The sequence below is a fragment of the Pleurodeles waltl genome, chromosome 1_1 (assembly GCF_031143425.1).
Source record: "Pleurodeles waltl isolate 20211129_DDA chromosome 1_1, aPleWal1.hap1.20221129, whole genome shotgun sequence".
NCBI classification, from domain to species: domain Eukaryota; kingdom Metazoa; phylum Chordata; class Amphibia; order Caudata; family Salamandridae; genus Pleurodeles; species Pleurodeles waltl.
This window is the reverse complement of record NC_090436.1, coordinates 820,161,278-820,181,530: the sequence shown is the minus strand read 5'-3', so window position 1 is coordinate 820,181,530 and position 20,253 is coordinate 820,161,278. Positions and strand designations below refer to the sequence as shown.

The 20,253-nt window shown below is 42.5% G+C and overlaps 1 protein-coding gene across 2 annotated transcripts in view; it reads left to right on the top strand.

The window, feature by feature from the left end:
• The window catches only part of DOCK8 (dedicator of cytokinesis 8), a 709,540-nt gene that overhangs the window by 191,490 nt on the left and 497,797 nt on the right, over positions 1 to 20,253 (top strand). For both annotated transcript variants that reach the window (XM_069228642.1, XM_069228651.1), the window contains 2 exons: positions 4,051 to 4,122; positions 17,605 to 17,731. In XM_069228642.1, the coding sequence (XP_069084743.1) occupies positions 4,051 to 4,122; positions 17,605 to 17,731 (199 nt within the window). The remainder of the gene's footprint in view (positions 1 to 4,050; positions 4,123 to 17,604; positions 17,732 to 20,253) is intronic.

Sequence of the window (20,253 nt, the reverse complement as noted above, 5' to 3'; positions counted from 1 at the left end):
CGCCGGCCACATTTGGACATCCCCGCTGGCCCGGGCGGGGATGTCGGCTGTAACATTGCAGCCGGATCCTAATGGAGCCGACGGCAATGTGGCGGTGCGGCGGGTGCAGCAGCACCCATCGCTCTTTTCACAGACAGTGAAAATCGCGACGGGCTTTGCCTGGGGGCCCCTGGACTGCCCATGCTAATGAATCCTCTTCCAACCAGCATTTCAATGGCGGTGTCTACTGCCATGGACAAGCTGGCGGGAAGGGGAGTCAAAATCCCCAGGGCAGCACTGTGGTCAAAATATGGCGCTTTGTACCGCCAGCCTGTTGGCGGTACGATCGCCACTTCAACCCTGGCGATCGTTGACCGCCAGGGTTGTAATGAGGCCCTAAAAGTGGCGTTATTTCTAGGCCTGGTTAAAGCTTTAATTAAGCTGATTTAGTAATTGGATCAATTTTGGCAATTTGATATTAATCTTTTAATGTGAAATTACAGAAAATTGCTCAATTACATAGGTTCATAAAATTATGAGTAGTTTGGCATAAAAACCTACTGCAGGAGCACAGGAACAAGTAATTTAGCGAGCAAGAGCACCTGCTGGCTGCTGCTCTTCGTGTTCTGTTGCATTTAATTCTATTTCCTTAAAGTAGAATGCATCCTAGGGTCCAGTTTGGATGAAAGGGTCCACTTTGTGCTAAGGAAAGACCGCTAAATGTTGGGTTATGCTCTTCACACAATTCTACATAATCCCTCGGAAATTTGGCTGTAATTTTCCCAGACTTCGTGAGTGCGGAGACGCCATTTTAAGCGTGCACTGGACATAGGTCAATACCTATGTGCAGCTTCACAATGGTAACTCCGAATATGGCCATGTAAGGTATCTAACAACTGAGAATTGTACCCCAATACTGATTCCAGTATTGGTTGCACAATCCCCTGCACTCTGGGGGCTCCACAATGGACCCCCAGTGCGGCCATACCAGCCTTCTGAGGTTTTCCAGGCAGCTCCAGCTGCTGCCACCTCACAGACAGGCTTCTGCCCCCCTGTTGCTTGAGCAGTTCAAGCCCAGGAAGCCAGAACAAAGCATTTCCTTAGGGAGAAGGGTCCCTAAGGACCCTCTCCCTTTGGAAATAGGTGCTACAGGCATGGGAGGGTAGCCTCCTAGAACCTCTGGAATTGCTTTGAAGGGCACAGATGGTGCCCTCCTTGCATAATCCAGTCTACACCAGTTCAGGGACCCCCAGTCCCTGCTCTGGTGCGAAACTGGACAAAGGAAAGGGGAGTGGCTACTCCCCTGTCCATCACCACCCCAGGGGTGGTGCCAGAGCTCCTCCAGAGTGTCTCTGGGTTTTGCCATCTTGGATTCCAAGGTGGTGGGGCACTCTGGGAGCATCTGAGTGGCCAGTGCCAGCAGGTGACATCAGAGCCCTCCTCTGATCCCCTGATAGGTGCTTACCTGTGTAGCTGATCAATCGCCCTTTCAGGGCTATTTAGGGTCTCTCTCCTGAGTGTTTCTGCAGATTCGGATGGCAAGACTCCAGCAGGAATCCTCTGCATCCTTTACTTCATCTTCTGCCGATGGAACCGCAGCTGAACCCTCCAGGAACTCTACAAACTGCAACAAAGAAGACTTCTGCAACATTGTATCTTCAGCTCCTGTCAGCAACTACAACTGTTTCCAGGTCATGCATCCTCTGAGGACTGCCTGTCCTCAGCCTGCACCAGAAGAACCAAAGGAATCTCCAGTGGAGTAATGGAGTCACTTCCCTGCTTCAGCAGGCACCTCTCAGCAGCGACGACCGGTGGCGTGGGTCTCCTCTCCTCATGACGAGCGTGGATCCAGCAACACGGGTGGTGGACTAAAGTGACCTTGACAGTCCCAAGGTCCAGCTGTCCAACTTTGGTGGAGGTAAGGGCTTGCCTTCCCATGCAAGACAGTACCCCCGTGCACCGCGTGACTTGCAGTTGCCAAGGCTTGTGTGTGACCTTCCCAGAAGTTCTTCATGCACTGCACTGCTTAGTCTCCCAGCACTCCATCCTGTGACGCACAGCTTCCTTAGTGGTTCTCCAGCGGCGTGGGATCTCTTTGTGTCATTCTGCGTGGGCCTCCATTTGCACCTTCTTTGTCTCCGTGCTGTGGGACTCCTGTGCACACTGCCTGATCTTCTGAGGGCTCTCTGAGTTGTTGAGAGTCCCCCCTGCCTCCCCCTCCTGGGTAGAGGCCACCAGGTCCCTCCTGGTCCCAGGCAGCTCCATTTTCCGCTAACCGCGAGCTTTGCATGTGCCAATGCTTGTTGGCGTAATCCAGCACGCAAACCAGTCTGCAATCATCCGTCCGGCGTGCGACATCTTCTGCACAAACCAGGAACCTGCATCTGTCTTCTTGGGTGCATAACTGACTTTGTCTTCTTACAAGTGGTTCTTCTTTTGCACCTTCATCCAGGTTAGCAGGGGCTCCTATTCTCCCTGGACTCTTCAGTGCTTCTTGGACTTGGTCCCCTTCTTCCACGGGTCTTCAGTTCCAGGAATCCTTTGTTGGTGTCTTGCAGTCTCTTCTGGTTCTTGCATAACCTTCTATCACAACTTCTTGTGTGTTCTAGGAAACTTGCTGTGATTTACTCCTGTTTTCCTGGGCTCTGGGGTGGGTTCCATTACTTACTTTTTACTCCCAGCGCCCCTCTACACGCTACCCTTGCTTAGGTGGGACACCTTCTTTCGCATTCCGCTATTTTAGTTTATGGTTTGTTTTCCCCCTAGGCCCTTTGCAACCTATTGTGATTTTCACAATTTGCTCTGTTTTCTAACTGTTTTACAGCTATTTCTGCATTCTAGTGTATATATTGTGTACATTAATTACCCCCTAAGGCAGTGTAGTCTCTAAGGTATTTTTGGCATTGTGTCACTAAAAATAAATTACCTTTATTTTTGTAACATTGAGTATTTTCTTTCATGTGTGTGAGTACTGTGTGAGTACAGTGATCTTTCAAGAGCTTTGCATGTCTCCTATATAAGCCTTGGCTGCTCAGCTACAGCTGCCCCTAGGCAGCGTGGCTTCTAGACACTGACTACATTTCACTAATAAGGGATAACTGGACTTGGTATAAGGTGTATACTACAAAGCAGGCCAGCCTCCTACAACAATAAAATGCAACACAAAAATAATACATAATTATTCTACCACCTCCATAAACCTGCTTTCATAATACGGTGGGAAACCATGTTTGCATCAAGCTCTGCCATCCTTACCACAAAGAGCATGTAATAGTGCCAGTCAAAAATGTTTTGTTATTAATCACTGACTTCGGGTTTTTTCTACTATGAAGTTATGTGAGCCCAACATTGTCAGATGAAAATATTTTGATTTCTAATAAGATAGAATAAACACCAGTTTTTTAATAGATTTTGGTGACTTAATTAAGTAGCCTTGGCAACCACTGCAACAAAATCCCGAACAGTGTAACATTGAATTAACTTATGTATGTCCGTAACACTGATGTTTGCATTGGCAAAAACAAGGAACTTGGCAGTGTTGTGGCTGGGTGACAGAGTACAAGAGCAACACAGCCATGTCAAATAACAGCTCTTTTCTTTGCTTCTATTGTTCACTCTCTGGGAAGGTATAAAAGAATTCGAAAGTACGAGCAGTGTTCCCAGTACGAAGCCTCTGGTTGGACTGCACTTATGAGGTAATCGGCCTCCTCTCACCTGACCTTCCTTAAGGTGCGAGTACGAATTGAAAATTCCCTCACATGCTGCGACTTGTAGTGTCAAATCTCCACTCTCTCTTTCCACGTAAATAAAGCAATATTCGAGTGTGTGCAGCCTGTGGTTTTGACTTTTGACGCGCAGTGGCTCACTAGTTGAAAGTACTAAATGAACGCCAGTGGCTGCCTGTCAGCAGTCAGCCAGGCCTGGCAGTCAGAGCCCTGCACGCCTCACAGAACTCACTGCTGGTGTCAGTAGGCCGTAGAATTCTGCATCCTGCTTCAGTAAGTATTCTGTCCCTGGGCTAAGGCATTTTTGTTCCAGCTGAAACATGTCTCTTTATTGTTATCCCTGCAGGGCTGATCTGGACCTACACGTCAAGGACTGCGTAGAGACCTATATTCGCGACTGGCTGGTTGTAAACAGAAAGTAAGTTATTCTGCTAATTGTCTGGATACCTGGTGTAGCTCCTTGTATTGTTATAATTCTCTCTAGTAGGCGTTCGAATAAGAATGTATTTTCTTGAAATTAGATTTTAAGGAAATTTGATGGAGGCTTTCCAAGCAGAAACATCGTGTGTGTGCATGGGGCACAAAGGCCTTTTGTGCAGTAAGTGTTCCAAACATAGCCTTGGCATCAGTACCAGAATTGTCACACACTGCGCTACATCTTTCTTCAGTGCTTAATTTGTAATTAAAAACGTGCCAGTGCCCAGAGCCCTCCTCTTAAACACGCGGCTGCTGCAATTAAATGTGCGAACACTGAATACCGAGGCAGCGTAAACCTGAAGCATCTCGGGCCTCTTTTAATCAATTTACAGCCACTTTCTGCCCCTTCAGGTCATTCTGGCAGCTTTCTGCTTTCTCCCTTTGTGACGCTTTTTTTTTTTCTCTTCCTCTGTCTTTCTCATATGTGTCTTTTGCTCGCAGCAAGTGCTTGAGGCATAAAAATAAGCACCGGCCCTCAAAAATAAGTGCCGGTGCTCCGCACCGGAAACAAAAAGCACAAATTAGCACTGTCTTTCCTGGACCTTACCGGCACTCTCACGTAAGGGGCTACCGAAAGAATACACACCGTTTGGTAGGTGTGCTTGCTCACTTATGCCATCAAGGTCAATAGATAAAAAAGATACATTTTATCTGTCTTAGGCTCTTCCTTGTTTTTTTTCTAATCACAGTGTTTTTCTTGGTCTGCTTGTATATGCCCATATCCAACACGATGGCCTCATCTCAATAAAAGATGGATTGTCAGTGCCAAGCGTTTCTGCTAGTCAGTATTGAAATGATGAGGCAGTCGCAGTAACAGAGGATTAATTTCCATTGACAGGAGAGCCACTGATTCTGCATATATTAGGATTGTTCCAAGTGCATGTGTTAGTGTTCATTTTATGTGTTCATGCATAGAAAGAGGACTAAGGGCCTGATTTAGTTATTGTCGTATGGGTTACTCCATCACAACGGTGACGGATATCCCGTCCGCCAAAATCTAAATCCCATTGGAAATAATGGGTTTTACATTTTGGCGGATGAGATATCTATGACCGTTGTGACGGAGTAACCCATCCGCCAGTATCTGTCAGGCTGTACACCTCTAATGATTGTTAAAAACAGTCCTGTCCATAATGCAGGCACCAGTGCAGCATGGCAGAAGGGTGCCTGCATTTGTGCTAGGCAGCACACAGTGTGCCAGGAGAGAGCAGAAGTGCAACATAACTTAGTAGATATGGCAAATTTCTGCTTTTTCCCTTTCACACAAGGTAACAAGTTGCCTTGTTATGTTGTATGGCGTGAAATATTAGTAACTCCGCCCTCCCAGTCCAAGCACTATCAAGGTTAATTGAGGAAAGTAATAATTACAGAATAAAGGAAATAATAGAACCTGACAAGGTGAGAGATGTTGACTTAGAGGTAAAACATTTAAACACTGGGTGCAAAGAGTTATGAATTCTATTGCCCCTTTAAAGATGAGCAGGAGGCACCAGAAGCATCCGTCAGCAGTGTGGTATAAGGATGGCCTATGTTTAAATAAATATAAATGAAAAGCACTAGAAAAAGAGTGGCGTAAAAGTTATCAATGCAATGAAAAGAGTAAATACGTTGAGTTCTTATAAAATATCAAAAGCAAATTAAAGAAACTAAAATGGTCACCCTAGCTAACAAGATTCAATCAGTCAATAATAAGTCCAAATATTTGTTTTAATCATTAATGAGACAGGAAACTCTCCTTGCCATGTCAACAAAATTGAACATGTAGTGGAGCTATGTGATATCATCACTTAATTCTCAGATAAGGTCAACTTAATTTCTAATAATTTTTACTTACAGGGATATAGTAGAGTATACTGCTGCATTTGTTTCTTGAAAAGGTGAAGGTGACACTACTCAAAGCGTGCTGCAGTTTGGCTCAATTTTGGTAGATCTATGCCCTGCAAAAATCATTCAAGTGGCCATGGAAACAATAGCTCCACATATGACTAATATTATCAGTCTCACTTTTCAGCATGGAACATTTTCCTTAGACTGGAAAAAAGCCATTGTTAGGCCAGCACTGAAAACAAACCTTCAGGGATCCTATGGTCCATAGTTACTCTTGCCCAATTGCCCTACTGCTTTTTATGTTTAAAGTGGCAGAGAAGTTTGCCAATCTCAAATTATCCAAGTTTGTCTTGGATAATCATAAGCTAGGTGACTTCCAAACACGTTTTTGTAGCTTATCATTGGACAGAGTTTGTGTTTATGCAGAGATGAATAGGCTGCAGATGATACAGATAGAGGAGAAATAGCGTCTCTCATATTACCTGATCTATCCACACCCTCTTACACAGATTCTCATTCCATTCTCAATATATGTTTAAGAGGAATTGGTGTAAATGCCCAGGCATTACATTGGCTGAAGGGATTTTTGTCTAACCACTGTGCTGTGGTTCCTTACCTCCTTTAACATCCAATAAGATCCTGGTAGAATTTGAGGTTGCCCAAGGGTCATCTTTCAGCCCCAAGTTGTCATATGTATCTGCTGCTCACCTAGTTGGACTAATTAAATCACTTGTTCTAGATGTAATGACATATGCAGATGATACGAAGATCATCCTTTGAATGGAAGGAGACCAATAGCTGGCTAGGTTTACCATCTGTATGGACTCAATAGCTACCTAGATGAGGGAGAAGTGTCTAAAATTGAATTCCGACAAGCTAGAGGTACTGATAATACAAGGCTCTCATTTAGTTTGGACGAAACACTGGTGGCCAAGATCTCTAGGACTTGTGGAACATCTGTAAATGCTGTTCACAATCCTGAGTTCATATTTGACGATGAACTCAATTGCTCCAGGCAAATCACCAAAGTTATTTCTACCAACTTTGTTCCTTTAAAGAAAATGAGTAAAGTAATTGCTAGACTTTCTCCAGAGCATATGTTCTCTGTCATAGAGGCTACAGCAGGATCTTTGCTGGATTGGTGTAACTCCCTGTATCTAGCTCCAATTGAGAATGTAGTACATAAAACGCAGATCATTTAACAAAGGGCAGCCAGAATTGAGATGAATCTTTAACAGAATATCATGATCTCTAAATATTTAGATTAATTAATTTATCTGCCCGTTGAAAAAGGATTAGTTTTAAAAACCTTACAATCTGGCAAAAATCCATCAATGTCCCTTGTCCTAAATTTGTCAAGAACAAAAGCTCTATGTTCCATCACATAAATTGCTTTCCTCATATGCTTGCCTCATAACATTTCCAACTATCAAGAGAATGAGACGACGCAGCAGATCCTTTTCATATGCAGCATCCCCGATTATACCAAAACAGTTACATGTAACCAATAATCATCTGGCCTGTAGGAAACTGTCAAAAATATATGTGTTTATATTCATTTTGTTGTAAACAGTCAACAGAACCAGGACACCTTACTAGTAATCCCCCACTGAAAAATGGTTAACATAACATAACTAAGGGGCTGATTTAGAATGTGGCTATCAGGGTATTCTGTTGCAAGTGTACCCTCTCCACCTAACTCTTGGTCTGCCTGCCTGATTTAAAGATGGGCGGTCTATCAAGTTTACACTACCAGAGTAAAATTGAATCCCTCGATGTAAACCTTCTAGTGGCCGAAGGTAGTAGGGGTTGTCAGAGGTAAGCCATGTGACCATTCATTCACCCCATTTAGAGTTGGCAGACAGATGCCTTTTTTCTTTACTATCCGTTACTGCCGGGTATAGCCTGATGGTGAGGGACAGTACATAATGAAAAAATGACATCCCACACAATTTGGATCCTAATTAAGTTACACAAAATGTATATTAGTCTTCCAAAAGTTATCATAACCAGGATACATTTTTATAAATAAACATCCTAGTAGTCATTCTTTGGATCACTGATTAAACAACTTTCTCTTTTATGGTGGCAAAGGTCAGGATCATCTTGTCTGGGCTCTTCTGCATGTATTTTCCCTATAGATGATCTAATGTAAGCAGTCACCCTTTCAGTCATTCAAAATAAGGCCAAATTCAAACTCTCCCTAATGATGCATTAACGTATTGCAGGCATGGAATACCTTAGTGAGTGCCTTCTAGTTTTCCAGCGCTAAATGTACTATTGGTGGATCTGTGAGAACAAGCCAGATTCAAAAAGTGATGTGTGTGACAAAAGCTCCTCGAACAAATAAATAGGCATTTTCGTAAAATCATTACTGTCCTTCAAGACCAAGAAGAGTGCAAAAACAAAAATATATTTCAGGATCAGAAGACATACTTCAGCCTCGGCACTCTTTTTGCTGAGCAACAGTATACTTATCACTTAATCTCACTTTATCTATAGGCTGCATATGTACGACTCACATAAGCATGTTTCAGAGATGACAATAATCACACTCAGCTCCATGTATAAACTGGAACAGCCACACTTCCTTGAGTAATTTAAAGAGGAGAGAAAGCATTCTTCCCTTTCTGATTTTTAAACAGGCTTCAAATAAAAGTACCCTTTACAGCGCTGCTGCAAAACATGGAGTAGCAATTGCTTTGCTAAAAAACGAATTACGTTAACAGGAAAAATTAAATACCCTAGTGGTATTTTGCATGATGATCCTCCCGAACAGTAACCACTATAATGAACTCTAAACACCTTGTGAATAATGCTGTAGGCTGCCCTTTGTATGCTCTTCATCTGTATTTCGGAAACTCTCACTCCCCCTCTCAAATGAACACAAACCATACTGTTGTTCTGAAAGATAGTTTATATTTTTTTAGCAGCAAATCAAGATGAAAATGACAAACATCCAATAGGTAAAAGTCCAGATATTAATTTTTAAATAATATCTGAAATTGTAGTGCTTAGAAACTGAGGCCCATATTTTTACTTTTTTAGCACCACATTTGTGCCGCTTTTTGACGCAAAAACGGCGCTAACTCACAAAATACAATTGTATTTTGCAAGTTTGTGCTGCTTTTGTGTCCAACTTTGGCCTGCTGAAAGAGTACCTTGTATGGAGGTCTGCGTCAGCGTCAAGGATCTAATGCGAAGAGCAGAGGAGATGATGAGAAAGGCCTGCAGAACTTCCTGGAGGTGGAAGAGATGGTCATTCCAGCTGTTTCTGAAGATAGCTATGTCATTCAGGTATGCAGCACTTATGGCCTCCATCCCAGGCAGGATTTGGTTTACCAGCCCCTGGAAGGTGGCAGGGGCATTGTTGAGAGCAAAGGGCATTACCCTAAACTGGTAGTCGCCCTCTGGGGTGGAGAAGGCTGAACTTTCCTTTGCTCCTTGAGTTAGGGCTATCTGCCAGTATCCTAAAGAAAGGTCAAAAGTACTCAGGAACTGAGCAGCCCTAATCTGAAAATTAGCTCATCTGTCCATGGGATTGGATGAGCATCAGTTTTGGTGACTGAATTGAGCCCCCTATAGACTACACAGAACCTGAGTTCTGGTTTAGTGCCCTTTGGGGCAGCCTTTGGTACCAGCACCACAAGACTGGACCAGGGGCTACTGGAAGGACTTCCCATTTCCAGCATTTTGGAAACCTCTTCCTTAATTATGTCCCTCACTTTGTCTGACAGCTGGTAAATTGTATTCTTGACAGGAAAGCTGTCTCCTGTGTCCGTGTCGTGGGTACACATGTGTTTAACCAAAGGAGTGAGGCAAAACAGAGAGGAGAACTGTCCCAGCAACTGCTGACAGTTCCTCTGCTGTTCAGGAGTCAGAGTAGGGGAGAAGTTCACACCTTCCACTGACCCATCCTTGCCTTTGGAGCCTAAGAGGTCAGATAGAGGCTCATGCTCCTCCTTCTCCCTTCCATCTGCCCCCAACGGCATGGGCTTGAGACGGTTGAGGTGGATAACACTTAAGGGGTGCATGGGAATCTTGCGATCCACCAAGTAGGTAGCCTCCCCCTTCCACTCAACAACAAAATGAGGCCCAGTCAAATTGTGTTGGAGGGCCCCTCAGCTCCACCACCCACAGTTTCTGTCCACGTTGTAAGTCCACATGAGCTGCTGTCATACCACTGCTTCACTACTTCCTGGCTGGCCTCTAAGTTGTCTGAAGCTTGCCTCCATAACTTGGCCATCTGGCTGCAGAAGGCCAGTATGTAGTTCACTAAATCCAGGGGAGGTTCCCTGGGAGAATGCTCCAACTCTTGCTTTACCAGGCTGAGAGGTCCTTTTACAGGGTGCCCATACAGAAGCTCAAAGGGGAATAACCCAACCCTCTTCTGTGGCAACTCTCTGTATGCAAAAAGTAGGCATGGCAGAAGGACGTCCCACTTATGCCTCAGAGCCTCAGGTAGGCACCTGATCATGCCTTTCAGGGTCTTGTTAAATCTCTCAACAATCCCATTGGTTTGTGGATGATAGTGGGTGGAGAACTTATAAGTAACTCCACACTCCAACATTGACTGCATAAAAGCACACATGAAGTTGGTGCCCCTGTCAGACACCACGTCTTAGAGGAAACCCACTCGAATAAAGATCCCCATCAGGGCCCTAGCCCTGCAGGTGCAGTAGTAGCCCTCAGAGGTATGTCCTCTGGGTACCTAGTGGTGTGATCCACCAGAACCAGGCTGTACCTGTAACCAGAAGAGGTCTGGTGATCCAAGGGCCCTACAGTGTCAATACCTACCATCTCGAAGGGGGTGCCAATGACAGGTAAGGGAGACAGGAAAGCCTTTAGCTCTGTCCTGTCTTCTCACTGGCCTGGCCTGGTAAAGACCTTCTCTTCTGGGGTAGTAAAAGTGAGGGACACGCCTGCAAAGGTCTTGTCCTGGGTAAGATGTCCCAGTGAGAAGGACCGGTAGCATTGTGGGACCTCCAAGGCCCTTGTTGTGCCACGCCCGTTCCTTAGGCTCTCTGTACAAGTGGTTGTCCTCCTAGTAAATGTGGCAATTACCAGAGGCATCACCTCTGTTGCCTCATACTCTCCAAGGCTGGGCACACCCTCTGAGCTTTGCAGAAGTCCTCCCTGGTGTGTCCTCCTTCTACCTGCCATCCAGCAGGATCTGGTAAGTCACCAAGGGAGATTCTGTCCTTTCCACTGTGGTCTGGGGTAGCCTCCGTGGGCACCGTGGGCACCCCATCCACCTCAGGTAGGAGACACTAAGGGGCTGGTCCTCCACTCCCCTTACCCTTCCTTAACTTAGCAGCTGTATGGGCCATTGCTCCAGGCTCCAGACCTTTTTGATTTCCTCTCTGGGTAGCCATGGACCTGATGGTAGCACAAACCCACACAGGTATCCCCAACATTTCCAGGTGTGACCTGAGCACCACTTCCTTCCAAGCAGTGTGCTCTAGGTCATTCCCTAGCAAACAGTCCACAAGCATGGCAGAGCCTACAGCTACTTACAGAAGACCTGAGATCCCCCTCACTCAAAGGGATCAAGGGTTTCTGGGCAGTGACCCTCACAGTTGTCTGCCACCACAACCTGGTGGAATACATTGGGTAAAGTCTGCTCTGGGGGAACCAGGTGACTCCTTACCATCATAATACTGGTACCTGTATCCCTCAGAGCCTCCACACTTTGCCCACTGATGGTAACCTATTGCCTATTCTTGGCAGTATTGGATGGCAACGGGTCTTTGGACCATCTCCGTGTCACCCAGGGACACTATGGTAATCCTAGTAAGTTACCTCCCACTAACTGGGGCAAGCTCCTCCCCAAGCATTACAGTTGCGCTCCTGGAATCCTCCCTCCAGTGGGAGGAGGTTCTCTTGTTGGGCACTTGGGATCCCGCTTGACATGCCCATATTCAAAGCACTCATAGCACTTGGAAGGTATGTACTCGCTGTTGTCAGGGAAGCTATTTTTCTGGTGACCAGATTGGGTATGGGGCCCATCCCCTGAAAACCATTTTGGGGGCCTTGAGAGTTCTCCTTCTTTTTATCTCCCCCCCCTTCCATCTGGTGGGAGCCCTTACCACCCTTTCAGGAGTCCCCCCAGATGTCTTTGTGGACACTCTGGTGCTGACCCAGAGGTCCATCTCTTCAGCAAGCTTCCTGGGGTCAGACAGCTTGCTATCCACTAGGTGCTGGCAAAGTTCTGCAAAACAAACTTCAAGCATGTGCCCTCTCAGAATCAGACTGTACAGCCCATAAAAGTTTGCTGCCCCTCACCCAGCCCTTCCACGACTGGCTAGAAAAATCTAGAAACTCCACCCCAGGTTTGTGTAGGGAGTTTGTGGCTCTTCCTGAACCTCTGGTTGTACTTCTCTGGAGTTATTCCAAACTTGTTGATGAGTATAGCCTTCATGGAAGAGTACTGTGTCTTGTCTCCTGCTTCTAGTGTCAGGAGTGTATCCCTTCCCACCATGGGCATATACCTCCACAAGCTACCACGACCCCCAATACTCTTCAGGGACCTTGTACACTTTGAGAGCCACCCCATAGGTCATGAACCATTTGTCTATGTCATCCCCCACCACATAACTAGACACCAAATCCTTTGGGATGCAGACCCTCACCTCAAACGCAGACACTGATGGTATGCTGCAACCATCACTGCTGGACGCAGCCTGCCTGGCCTTAACATCCAGCTCTTTCATACTGAGCTCATGGGCCAGAAGTAGTTTCCCTTTCCTCAAAAGCCATTTGTTTCTCTTCTGTGTCCTTGGCCAACCTTTTCTCCTCCAAGTCTTTCTCCAATTTGAGCTTAGCGAGCTCCAATCTCAATTTCCTCTCCATCCGCCTGTCCTCCAGATCCTCTGGGGACAGACCTCTGTGACACTCTGCTCTCCACCCAGGTTGAATCTCTAACAGTGGAAGGATGTTGTCCCCTACTCCAGAGGTAGCAGCCCAAGACCCGTCTCTGGGCCTTAGTCCAAATAATCCTCCATATCCTGCTCTTCCTCTAGGTCCACATTCAATGCAGCATTTGCTTCTGACCAGGCTCTCAGTGCCTTTTGCAGCTCCACCTCCATGCTGGAGCTCTTTACAGGAAGCCCAAAGTCCTTGCAGAAATCTCTGAGCTGGGCTGCCATGTACTCCTTAGGTTTGGCCAGCTTGGAATCCATTTTTGTAGGTTTAGACGTAGAATTTCTAGTCAGAGATGTGATTTCAGGAAAAAAATGCCAATGAGGGAGAATTTGAAAGTAAAAATTGCCAATTAGAGAGAATAGGGAAAAACAGATGCCAGTGAGGATCAGAGATGATTGATTCAATTGGTCTTAGATAGCAATGTGCACCAAATTACTGTAAGGCACTGCAAACATACAAGTCCTATCCTCACTGCTGATCACCAGTGTCAGAAATTGGGTCTCTAGTTGGCAGAGGTGTGCTCCCTGTCCAAGTAGGGACCACAATCCTAGCCAGGGTAAGTCAGATAAATACCTTAAATTAATCTTTGCTCACCCTCGAATAGCTTGGCAAAGAGCAGTCAGGATTAATTTAAGAGGCAATGTGTAAAGTATTTGTTCAATACTTTAGACAGTAACAAAGTGAAAATACCAAATAAAGACTTCACACCAAGTTAGAAAAATAGATTATATTTTTTGGAGTAAAACAAGGCCAAAATGACAAAAAGCTAATAAGTAGAAGTTGAGATGGATTTTGTCATCATACTGATACCCCCAAAAGGACGGTGCAGAACATAATTTTGTCTATGTTACCAGGATTATATGACATGGAGGAGCAAATTATGTATTAAGGTTTTCTTAACTATGTGGCAAAAATGCAAATTGTATAGCACATTTTCTACTAGTTTTATTTTCATTTATTTTAGCCTGAAGTAACATTTTTTCATAAAATTTGCTATTTTTATAAGTTATGACGCGAATTGTGTGGCAAAGGTAAATCCATAATTATGTGATTAACACTGCAGCCACAGCATGACATAATTACTTTGGCCGTCTCCACTGACCAATGTATTATCAACAATTTATTCATGAAGATAAGCTTAAATATTCTAGTTGCAATCATTACACGTTTTAGCTGCAATTTGAAGAAAACAGCTTTTTCAATGTAACTACGCCACAATCTCAGTGTTACAGCGACATTTATAAACCACTTGACCTTTAGCCCTGTGGTTTATGATGTCACCGGAATCCCTCTTATACATTTGCTAGTTAGGCATAACACAATTACTACTTTCTGTAATTCACAAAAATTGCAACGAATCCACATGGAATGCTGAACCAGGTGCAGGTTTTCATGAGGATTCCTCCGAAGTCTTGTGATTTAACAATTGGATGCCCATCCCCTACGTGCAGACCTGTCCTTAGTAGAGAACTGTGCAAAGTGGGAGTAGGATCACCTATGCAAATGCACACTAAAAACCTTTTTTCAAAGGGAAGTATATTTTTCTCCATGGGGATACATCTTCAACGATACCTCATCCAAAACTGGGGGTGTTTCATTTCTGTTTACACATTGAAAATGAATTTATGCCAGCTCTGTGTTACAGCAAAAGTCTGACCCTTTAAGACTAGAAAAGTCTCACGCTTTAAGACTAGAAAGAGATGCGGAGTCCGTGGATGCCCACCAACATAGTTGTTTTTGGGCTTTTGCAAACGTCCAGGCCTAGCCATGTCTTGGAATTGCTCGGATGCCCATATTCCCATTCAATTTACAGGTGTTGAGAAATCCACAATCATGCTGGAGCTCTCTTTGCTCGCAAATGGGCTTAAGCCCGCCAGGAATCCCTTGTAAACTCCTGACAGTTGTAAATTTGGTAAATTAGGTTGCAAACTTAAATGTAGGTCCTAATTTGAGTTTATGAATGAGGGCCCTTGTTGGTAAATGCTGCAAAATTATTTTGAGTTTAAAAAGCTTAATTTAGATAACGAGGCAATATTCAAAGGCAACAATAAAATCCATTAAACAAGCAACGATAATATCTCTATCATTAAAGCATGCTATTTAAAAACAACTGACTTGAAAAGTAACCAAATAAGAGTAAAGCCTTTGTTAGTTTTATGGGTAGGTAAGGAGAAAGGATACAAAGAAAAGGAAGACAGAGAATAAGACAATACCTATGAGCAGGTATGCTTGAACACTGAGTGATTAGCTATCAAAGATTTCAAGAAAAACGAAACAATTTCAGAAAAAGAAAAGGGCGAAAGTAAGAATTCCTCAATGTGGAGCAATAATAGGGAAAAAGCAGAAGTACTGCGTCATAACCATAAAGAAGCATGCAAAAACAAAAGGCTTTATTATATTGACGACAGTGAGGAAAAAGAACACATCCCTCCCGTTTAGATTTTTTAAGCATGGTCAAAGAAATGCGGGGCCTCTTTCCTTTCCGTAAAAAGGTAGTGAGAAGTGAGTCAAGCTTCTTGAAATAGGTTGTGAGCGGTATTATGGAAACGGTATAGAGCATAATGGGTGAGATCATTAACCTAATAGCTTCTGAACAGCCCCACTAGGATAGAAATAATGAATTCCAACTAGAAAGCAAGAAGACAGATTTAGAAATAGTTTCTTGTAGAAATAGACCAAAATTTCAATTTTTCAAGGGATTGCACTGGTTCATTCAAAAGTGTACATATCAGAACACTCGGGTGCATGAATATATGTATTTTTTTCTATAAGCAAGTGTTATTGTTTAGAAATAGTACGCACGTGACATACATCGATAACAGCAAACGTTGAGTCTTCAGATCAGGTTCCTCGTATCGATCCTTATCTATATACATTATAAACAGCATTACATTAACACACCATAATAGTTCCACCTTTTACCCCACACTTTGTCATGTTTTTTTGGACAACCTCGAGAGGCATAAATCGTTTTTTCTTGGTGTGCACACCAGTCCACCCCCGCCCGCCACACCGCCATCGAGGGAATTTTAGGTTGCTTCCACATACGAGCTATGTCTCTCTTCGCGATCAAGAATATATGTATTTACAGAGAGAAAAAACAAAGGTTGAAGAATACTACAACAAGGATGGAGTTTTCATATCACTGAATAGTGCTGATGATCAATGATTCCCACTCAAACAGTCGGCAAGAGCAAAATATCGTAACCATTTCTTTCTTGACAGCAACAGACCATGAAGCCTATTCACAAACTGCATTTTGTAGTATGTTTAGTAACACTACAAAAAGACCAATAACACACTACAAAGTCCTAGGTATTGATCTACATGTGGAGGTCTGTTACTATCCTATTTTCTGCATGTGGAGATCCCCACCCACCTGCGGAGATCTCCATACATGTAGCTGTACGTTTTAGTAGTAAATGTGGAAGGGGTAAGAAGAATGGTTGGAAAATGGGGAACTTCACAACCAAATAGGAGGTATCAAGGGAATAGTAAGGAGGTGTTTGGGTAGGGTTATCAAGACGTTTAGGGAAGACATACTCCCACCCAAAAGATTAGAACATTGTGCTATTCACAAACTCCACATTTATAGATACTGCAGCTTAAAAAAAGACCCAAAAGTGTAGTAAGTGTACTCCAGCTGGCCATCTGCTGGTACTGCTCACCCTCTCATAGAACATAATGGAGCCAGGGACATCAAAAAATGCTTATACAAGCTAATGTTTAACTAAATTATTTTATTTTAGTTTTTCGTTTTTTAGAAATATAAATACAGTTAAATTATTGTTAAGTAAAATATATATGAATAAAACATAATTTTTAGTTTATTATAACATATAATAAATAAAACTTTCAAAATTTAAGGTAATTTGATTTTTTTAAATAATTTATGTTCATCCGGTACAACCTTTCTTAATGGATTTACTGCATAATAAATAAATATATATTGTATACTTTAGGTGGAATTTAAAGGTTTACCTTTAAATATTTTTACTGTTTTCTTGGTCTTTTAAACTTTTCACTATACTTTTCCAAAAGGCGATAGCCGTTGTGATGGTGGATATCCTTCCAACTTGTGAAAACTTGCAAATAGTAACTTCACATGTGTAAATTAGGCTCCAGACCCTGGATTCTGAGGGTGGGGCACACAAGCCTACATTTTCTAGTACATTTACTCTAATTAATGCTGAATAGCCTATAGTAGTAAATTCAAAACAAAGTGTAAAATTAAATATACACATGTAAATGTACTCACATGTAAATATACCTTGGTGAATAGCCCCCAGTGGGATTAGTTGTGTCACAAAAAGTATGTAAGTTGATGAACACAGAATAAGTCATATAAAATAGGATTTCCATTCGTATTTTAAAAGTTTCAACCTTCCTTTTATTTATTTTTATTCAAACACTGTATTACTGCCTTTCATGACTGAATGTATGGATGAGTAACTTCATGTTAATGATTTTGTATCTCTTAAATGTGGTATGGCCCTACCAAGGTATTTTAAATGTTCACTTATGTGTTGCTTTTAGTGAATTCAAGAAAAATAGCCCTCCCATTCCAAGCTGTGAAACAGTTTAAACAGATGGTAATTTTTCCAATAGTAATACTTGTGAACCCTTTGATGTTTAAACAAGAGATGACATCACATGCATTTCCTTCTCTTAGAAACCAAGGACATGTTCGTAATTCCTGCTTTTCCAGAACTGGCTCCCGGCGGGAATTCTCAACACCTCTTCCAAAACAAACGTTTGAGTCCGATGAACCACTGGATTGCTGCAGCCAGAACTATCAGGTAATCTTGAGAGGCCAAAGTAGTAGGCAACAAAGAGTGCCCGTTGCATCAGTTGTGACATGGTTTTGTCTGTGCTAGCTCTGATAAAATCTGCATGATAGTGTCAGGGCCAATGCAATGACGGTGTTGTCCTCAAGAAGAGATGAGAAAATATAAGATTGAAGACATCATTCCGAATAAGGCAACAAACAAGGATAGACTCAAGAAAGGCTTGAAATCAGTAGATTAGAAAACAATGTACGTGTATTTAAATATTAAAGTGCAGTACAGGAGACAAAAATGTTAATAGTCTCAATAAATGAGTCTCAGGGCTCAGAAATAAATTGCCATAAAGCATTTAAAGTAGATGCAGTATGAGAAAAGCCCTTAAAATAGAAGAAGTCCAGAGACTGCAGCAAATCAATAAAGAAATGGACGGCATCCCTAGTAGAGACCCAAAATAATCGGGCTCACCCCCAAAATGATGGCTTTTTATAATAAATGTTACAACAAAAAGCAATGGACATTTCACAGTCAGCATGAAGTGAGCAAATATATGAACACATTGTCAAATCACAGCACAGCATTGTGAACCCTCATATGATCCCACCATCCTAGCACAGTCCCTCTAATGAATTATAATAAGCTCCCTCTGACCTAACGTCATCAGAGGTGTCAGAAGAAATCTAGTTACACAGACAGTGAAAAGTCTCATAAATGAGTAGCCAACAGTGAGTGAATAAGAAGAGCCTTGAAAAGTAACTAAATGCTTCCTCTGGAGATCTTCGAGAGCAGCATGCCATCAAAAAACATCAATGTACATTTTGCTGCAAGCTGTGTCAATTAGAAATATAAACACACAATAAATATTATGGTAGCTCCAAAAGGCAAGATGGAGTTGAGATGTAATTAAGGCCTAGTTGGTTTGACAGGAAAACATAGTTCTGTACATCACAGCATGATTGTTTCAATTGAAAACGTGTTTTTGTTAATAAGCAAATATGATTCTAATTATAAAATAGCTACAACACTTTCCCCACGATCTGTCTTGTACAGGAGCAAGGCGCTGTAGAATTGAATGGCCTGGGGGCTCTGAATTTGGTTCCCCTTACAATATCACCGGACAGAAATGTAGATTCGGTATCAATCTCTGCCTCTCAGTGAGTAACCTAGAAGGAATCAGTAGGGTGATGTTGTCTCCTAAGGTGAAATTTTTTTTTCCACAATAATAATGCATATTCTGCTGTGACATTACAGAATGTAAAAGCAGCACTAAAAGCACTTCAGAACAGGATCTCGTCACTGGAGTGTTGAGAACATTGACCTCTCTCAAAAGCAGCACATTACGCAAACTTTGTACTATTCTAGAAGGCACAGCAAATCCATTATGTCCATTTGTGCTGCTTATGTATTTGGAATGAAGCCAACATATTTTTCTTTGTCTTTATAACGTAAAGATTGAGCAACAAAGCAAAAAATGATGAAAGATTCAATACAGCATGGACAAATGTCTACAGATCATTGCCAAAGTCAGCAATGCCCATGCTGTACAGCATGAAAAAAAGGCAATAGGCAGAGCCAGTAGTCTCAAAGGTGAGACCTATTGGCTTTGTCAATGCTTGATAGGTCTAGGCATGCGTGAAAAAGAAAAAAAATACGATATTTTGCAAAAAAATAAATTACATAAAAAATAATTGTGCCCATGTTCATGTCTTAGTGAAAATACATTTGGAAGCAGATAACATCTGCTGTCACAATAAAGCAAATAACATCTATTGTCGCAATAAACATCTATTTCAAAGAGAAAAGGGCTTCTTTAAAAGGCATTTGGCATAGTAAAGCACAATTACAAATGGTTCAACAAGGATGACAGGGAAGAAGAAAAAATAAAAGTAGTACCTCAGTCACAGTGTGATCATTGGAAGGACAACAAATAATTTGAAGCAATCAGTACTTGGTCCATGCTCCAGCCTAAATCAGAGGAAGTAAAACCAGTAGGCACCGGGAAATTAGAAGGCATCAAATTAGAGTGACAATAAAGCCAATGAATGCTAAGCAGTGGGTGGGCTGTAAGCCCCTTGTTGCATACAATATCTCTTGCATGCGCTGTCACAGGCGAGACAAAAAGACGTGCTCCATTGTTTTACAGGGTCAAAACTTCACATAAAATGACATTCATTTTCTTAATGGAGTTCTCAATGGACATGAATTAACTGTGCTGATGAGAAGCCTTTTCGAGAATTGTATAAATGTGTCTATTTTCAAATATTCTGTGTGGGTTATTGAGAGTTATGGTGAAAGGGAAATGTTTTTTTTTTAGTGTTGCAGATCTGCTACCAAATAAATTTGAGAAAATGAGTAGCCATGTATAAAACAAAAATTAGAGGATCTATAGATGAACAAACTAAAATATTGTTCTTATTTGTGGAACTATTAAGCCTACTCATTCGTAAATCCAATTTTACTGAGTTCATTGGTGGTATTCTATAGTCACTTGTAAATTGATACTGTGTGGGTGGGTTACATCCCTTCTCTCTTTGTTC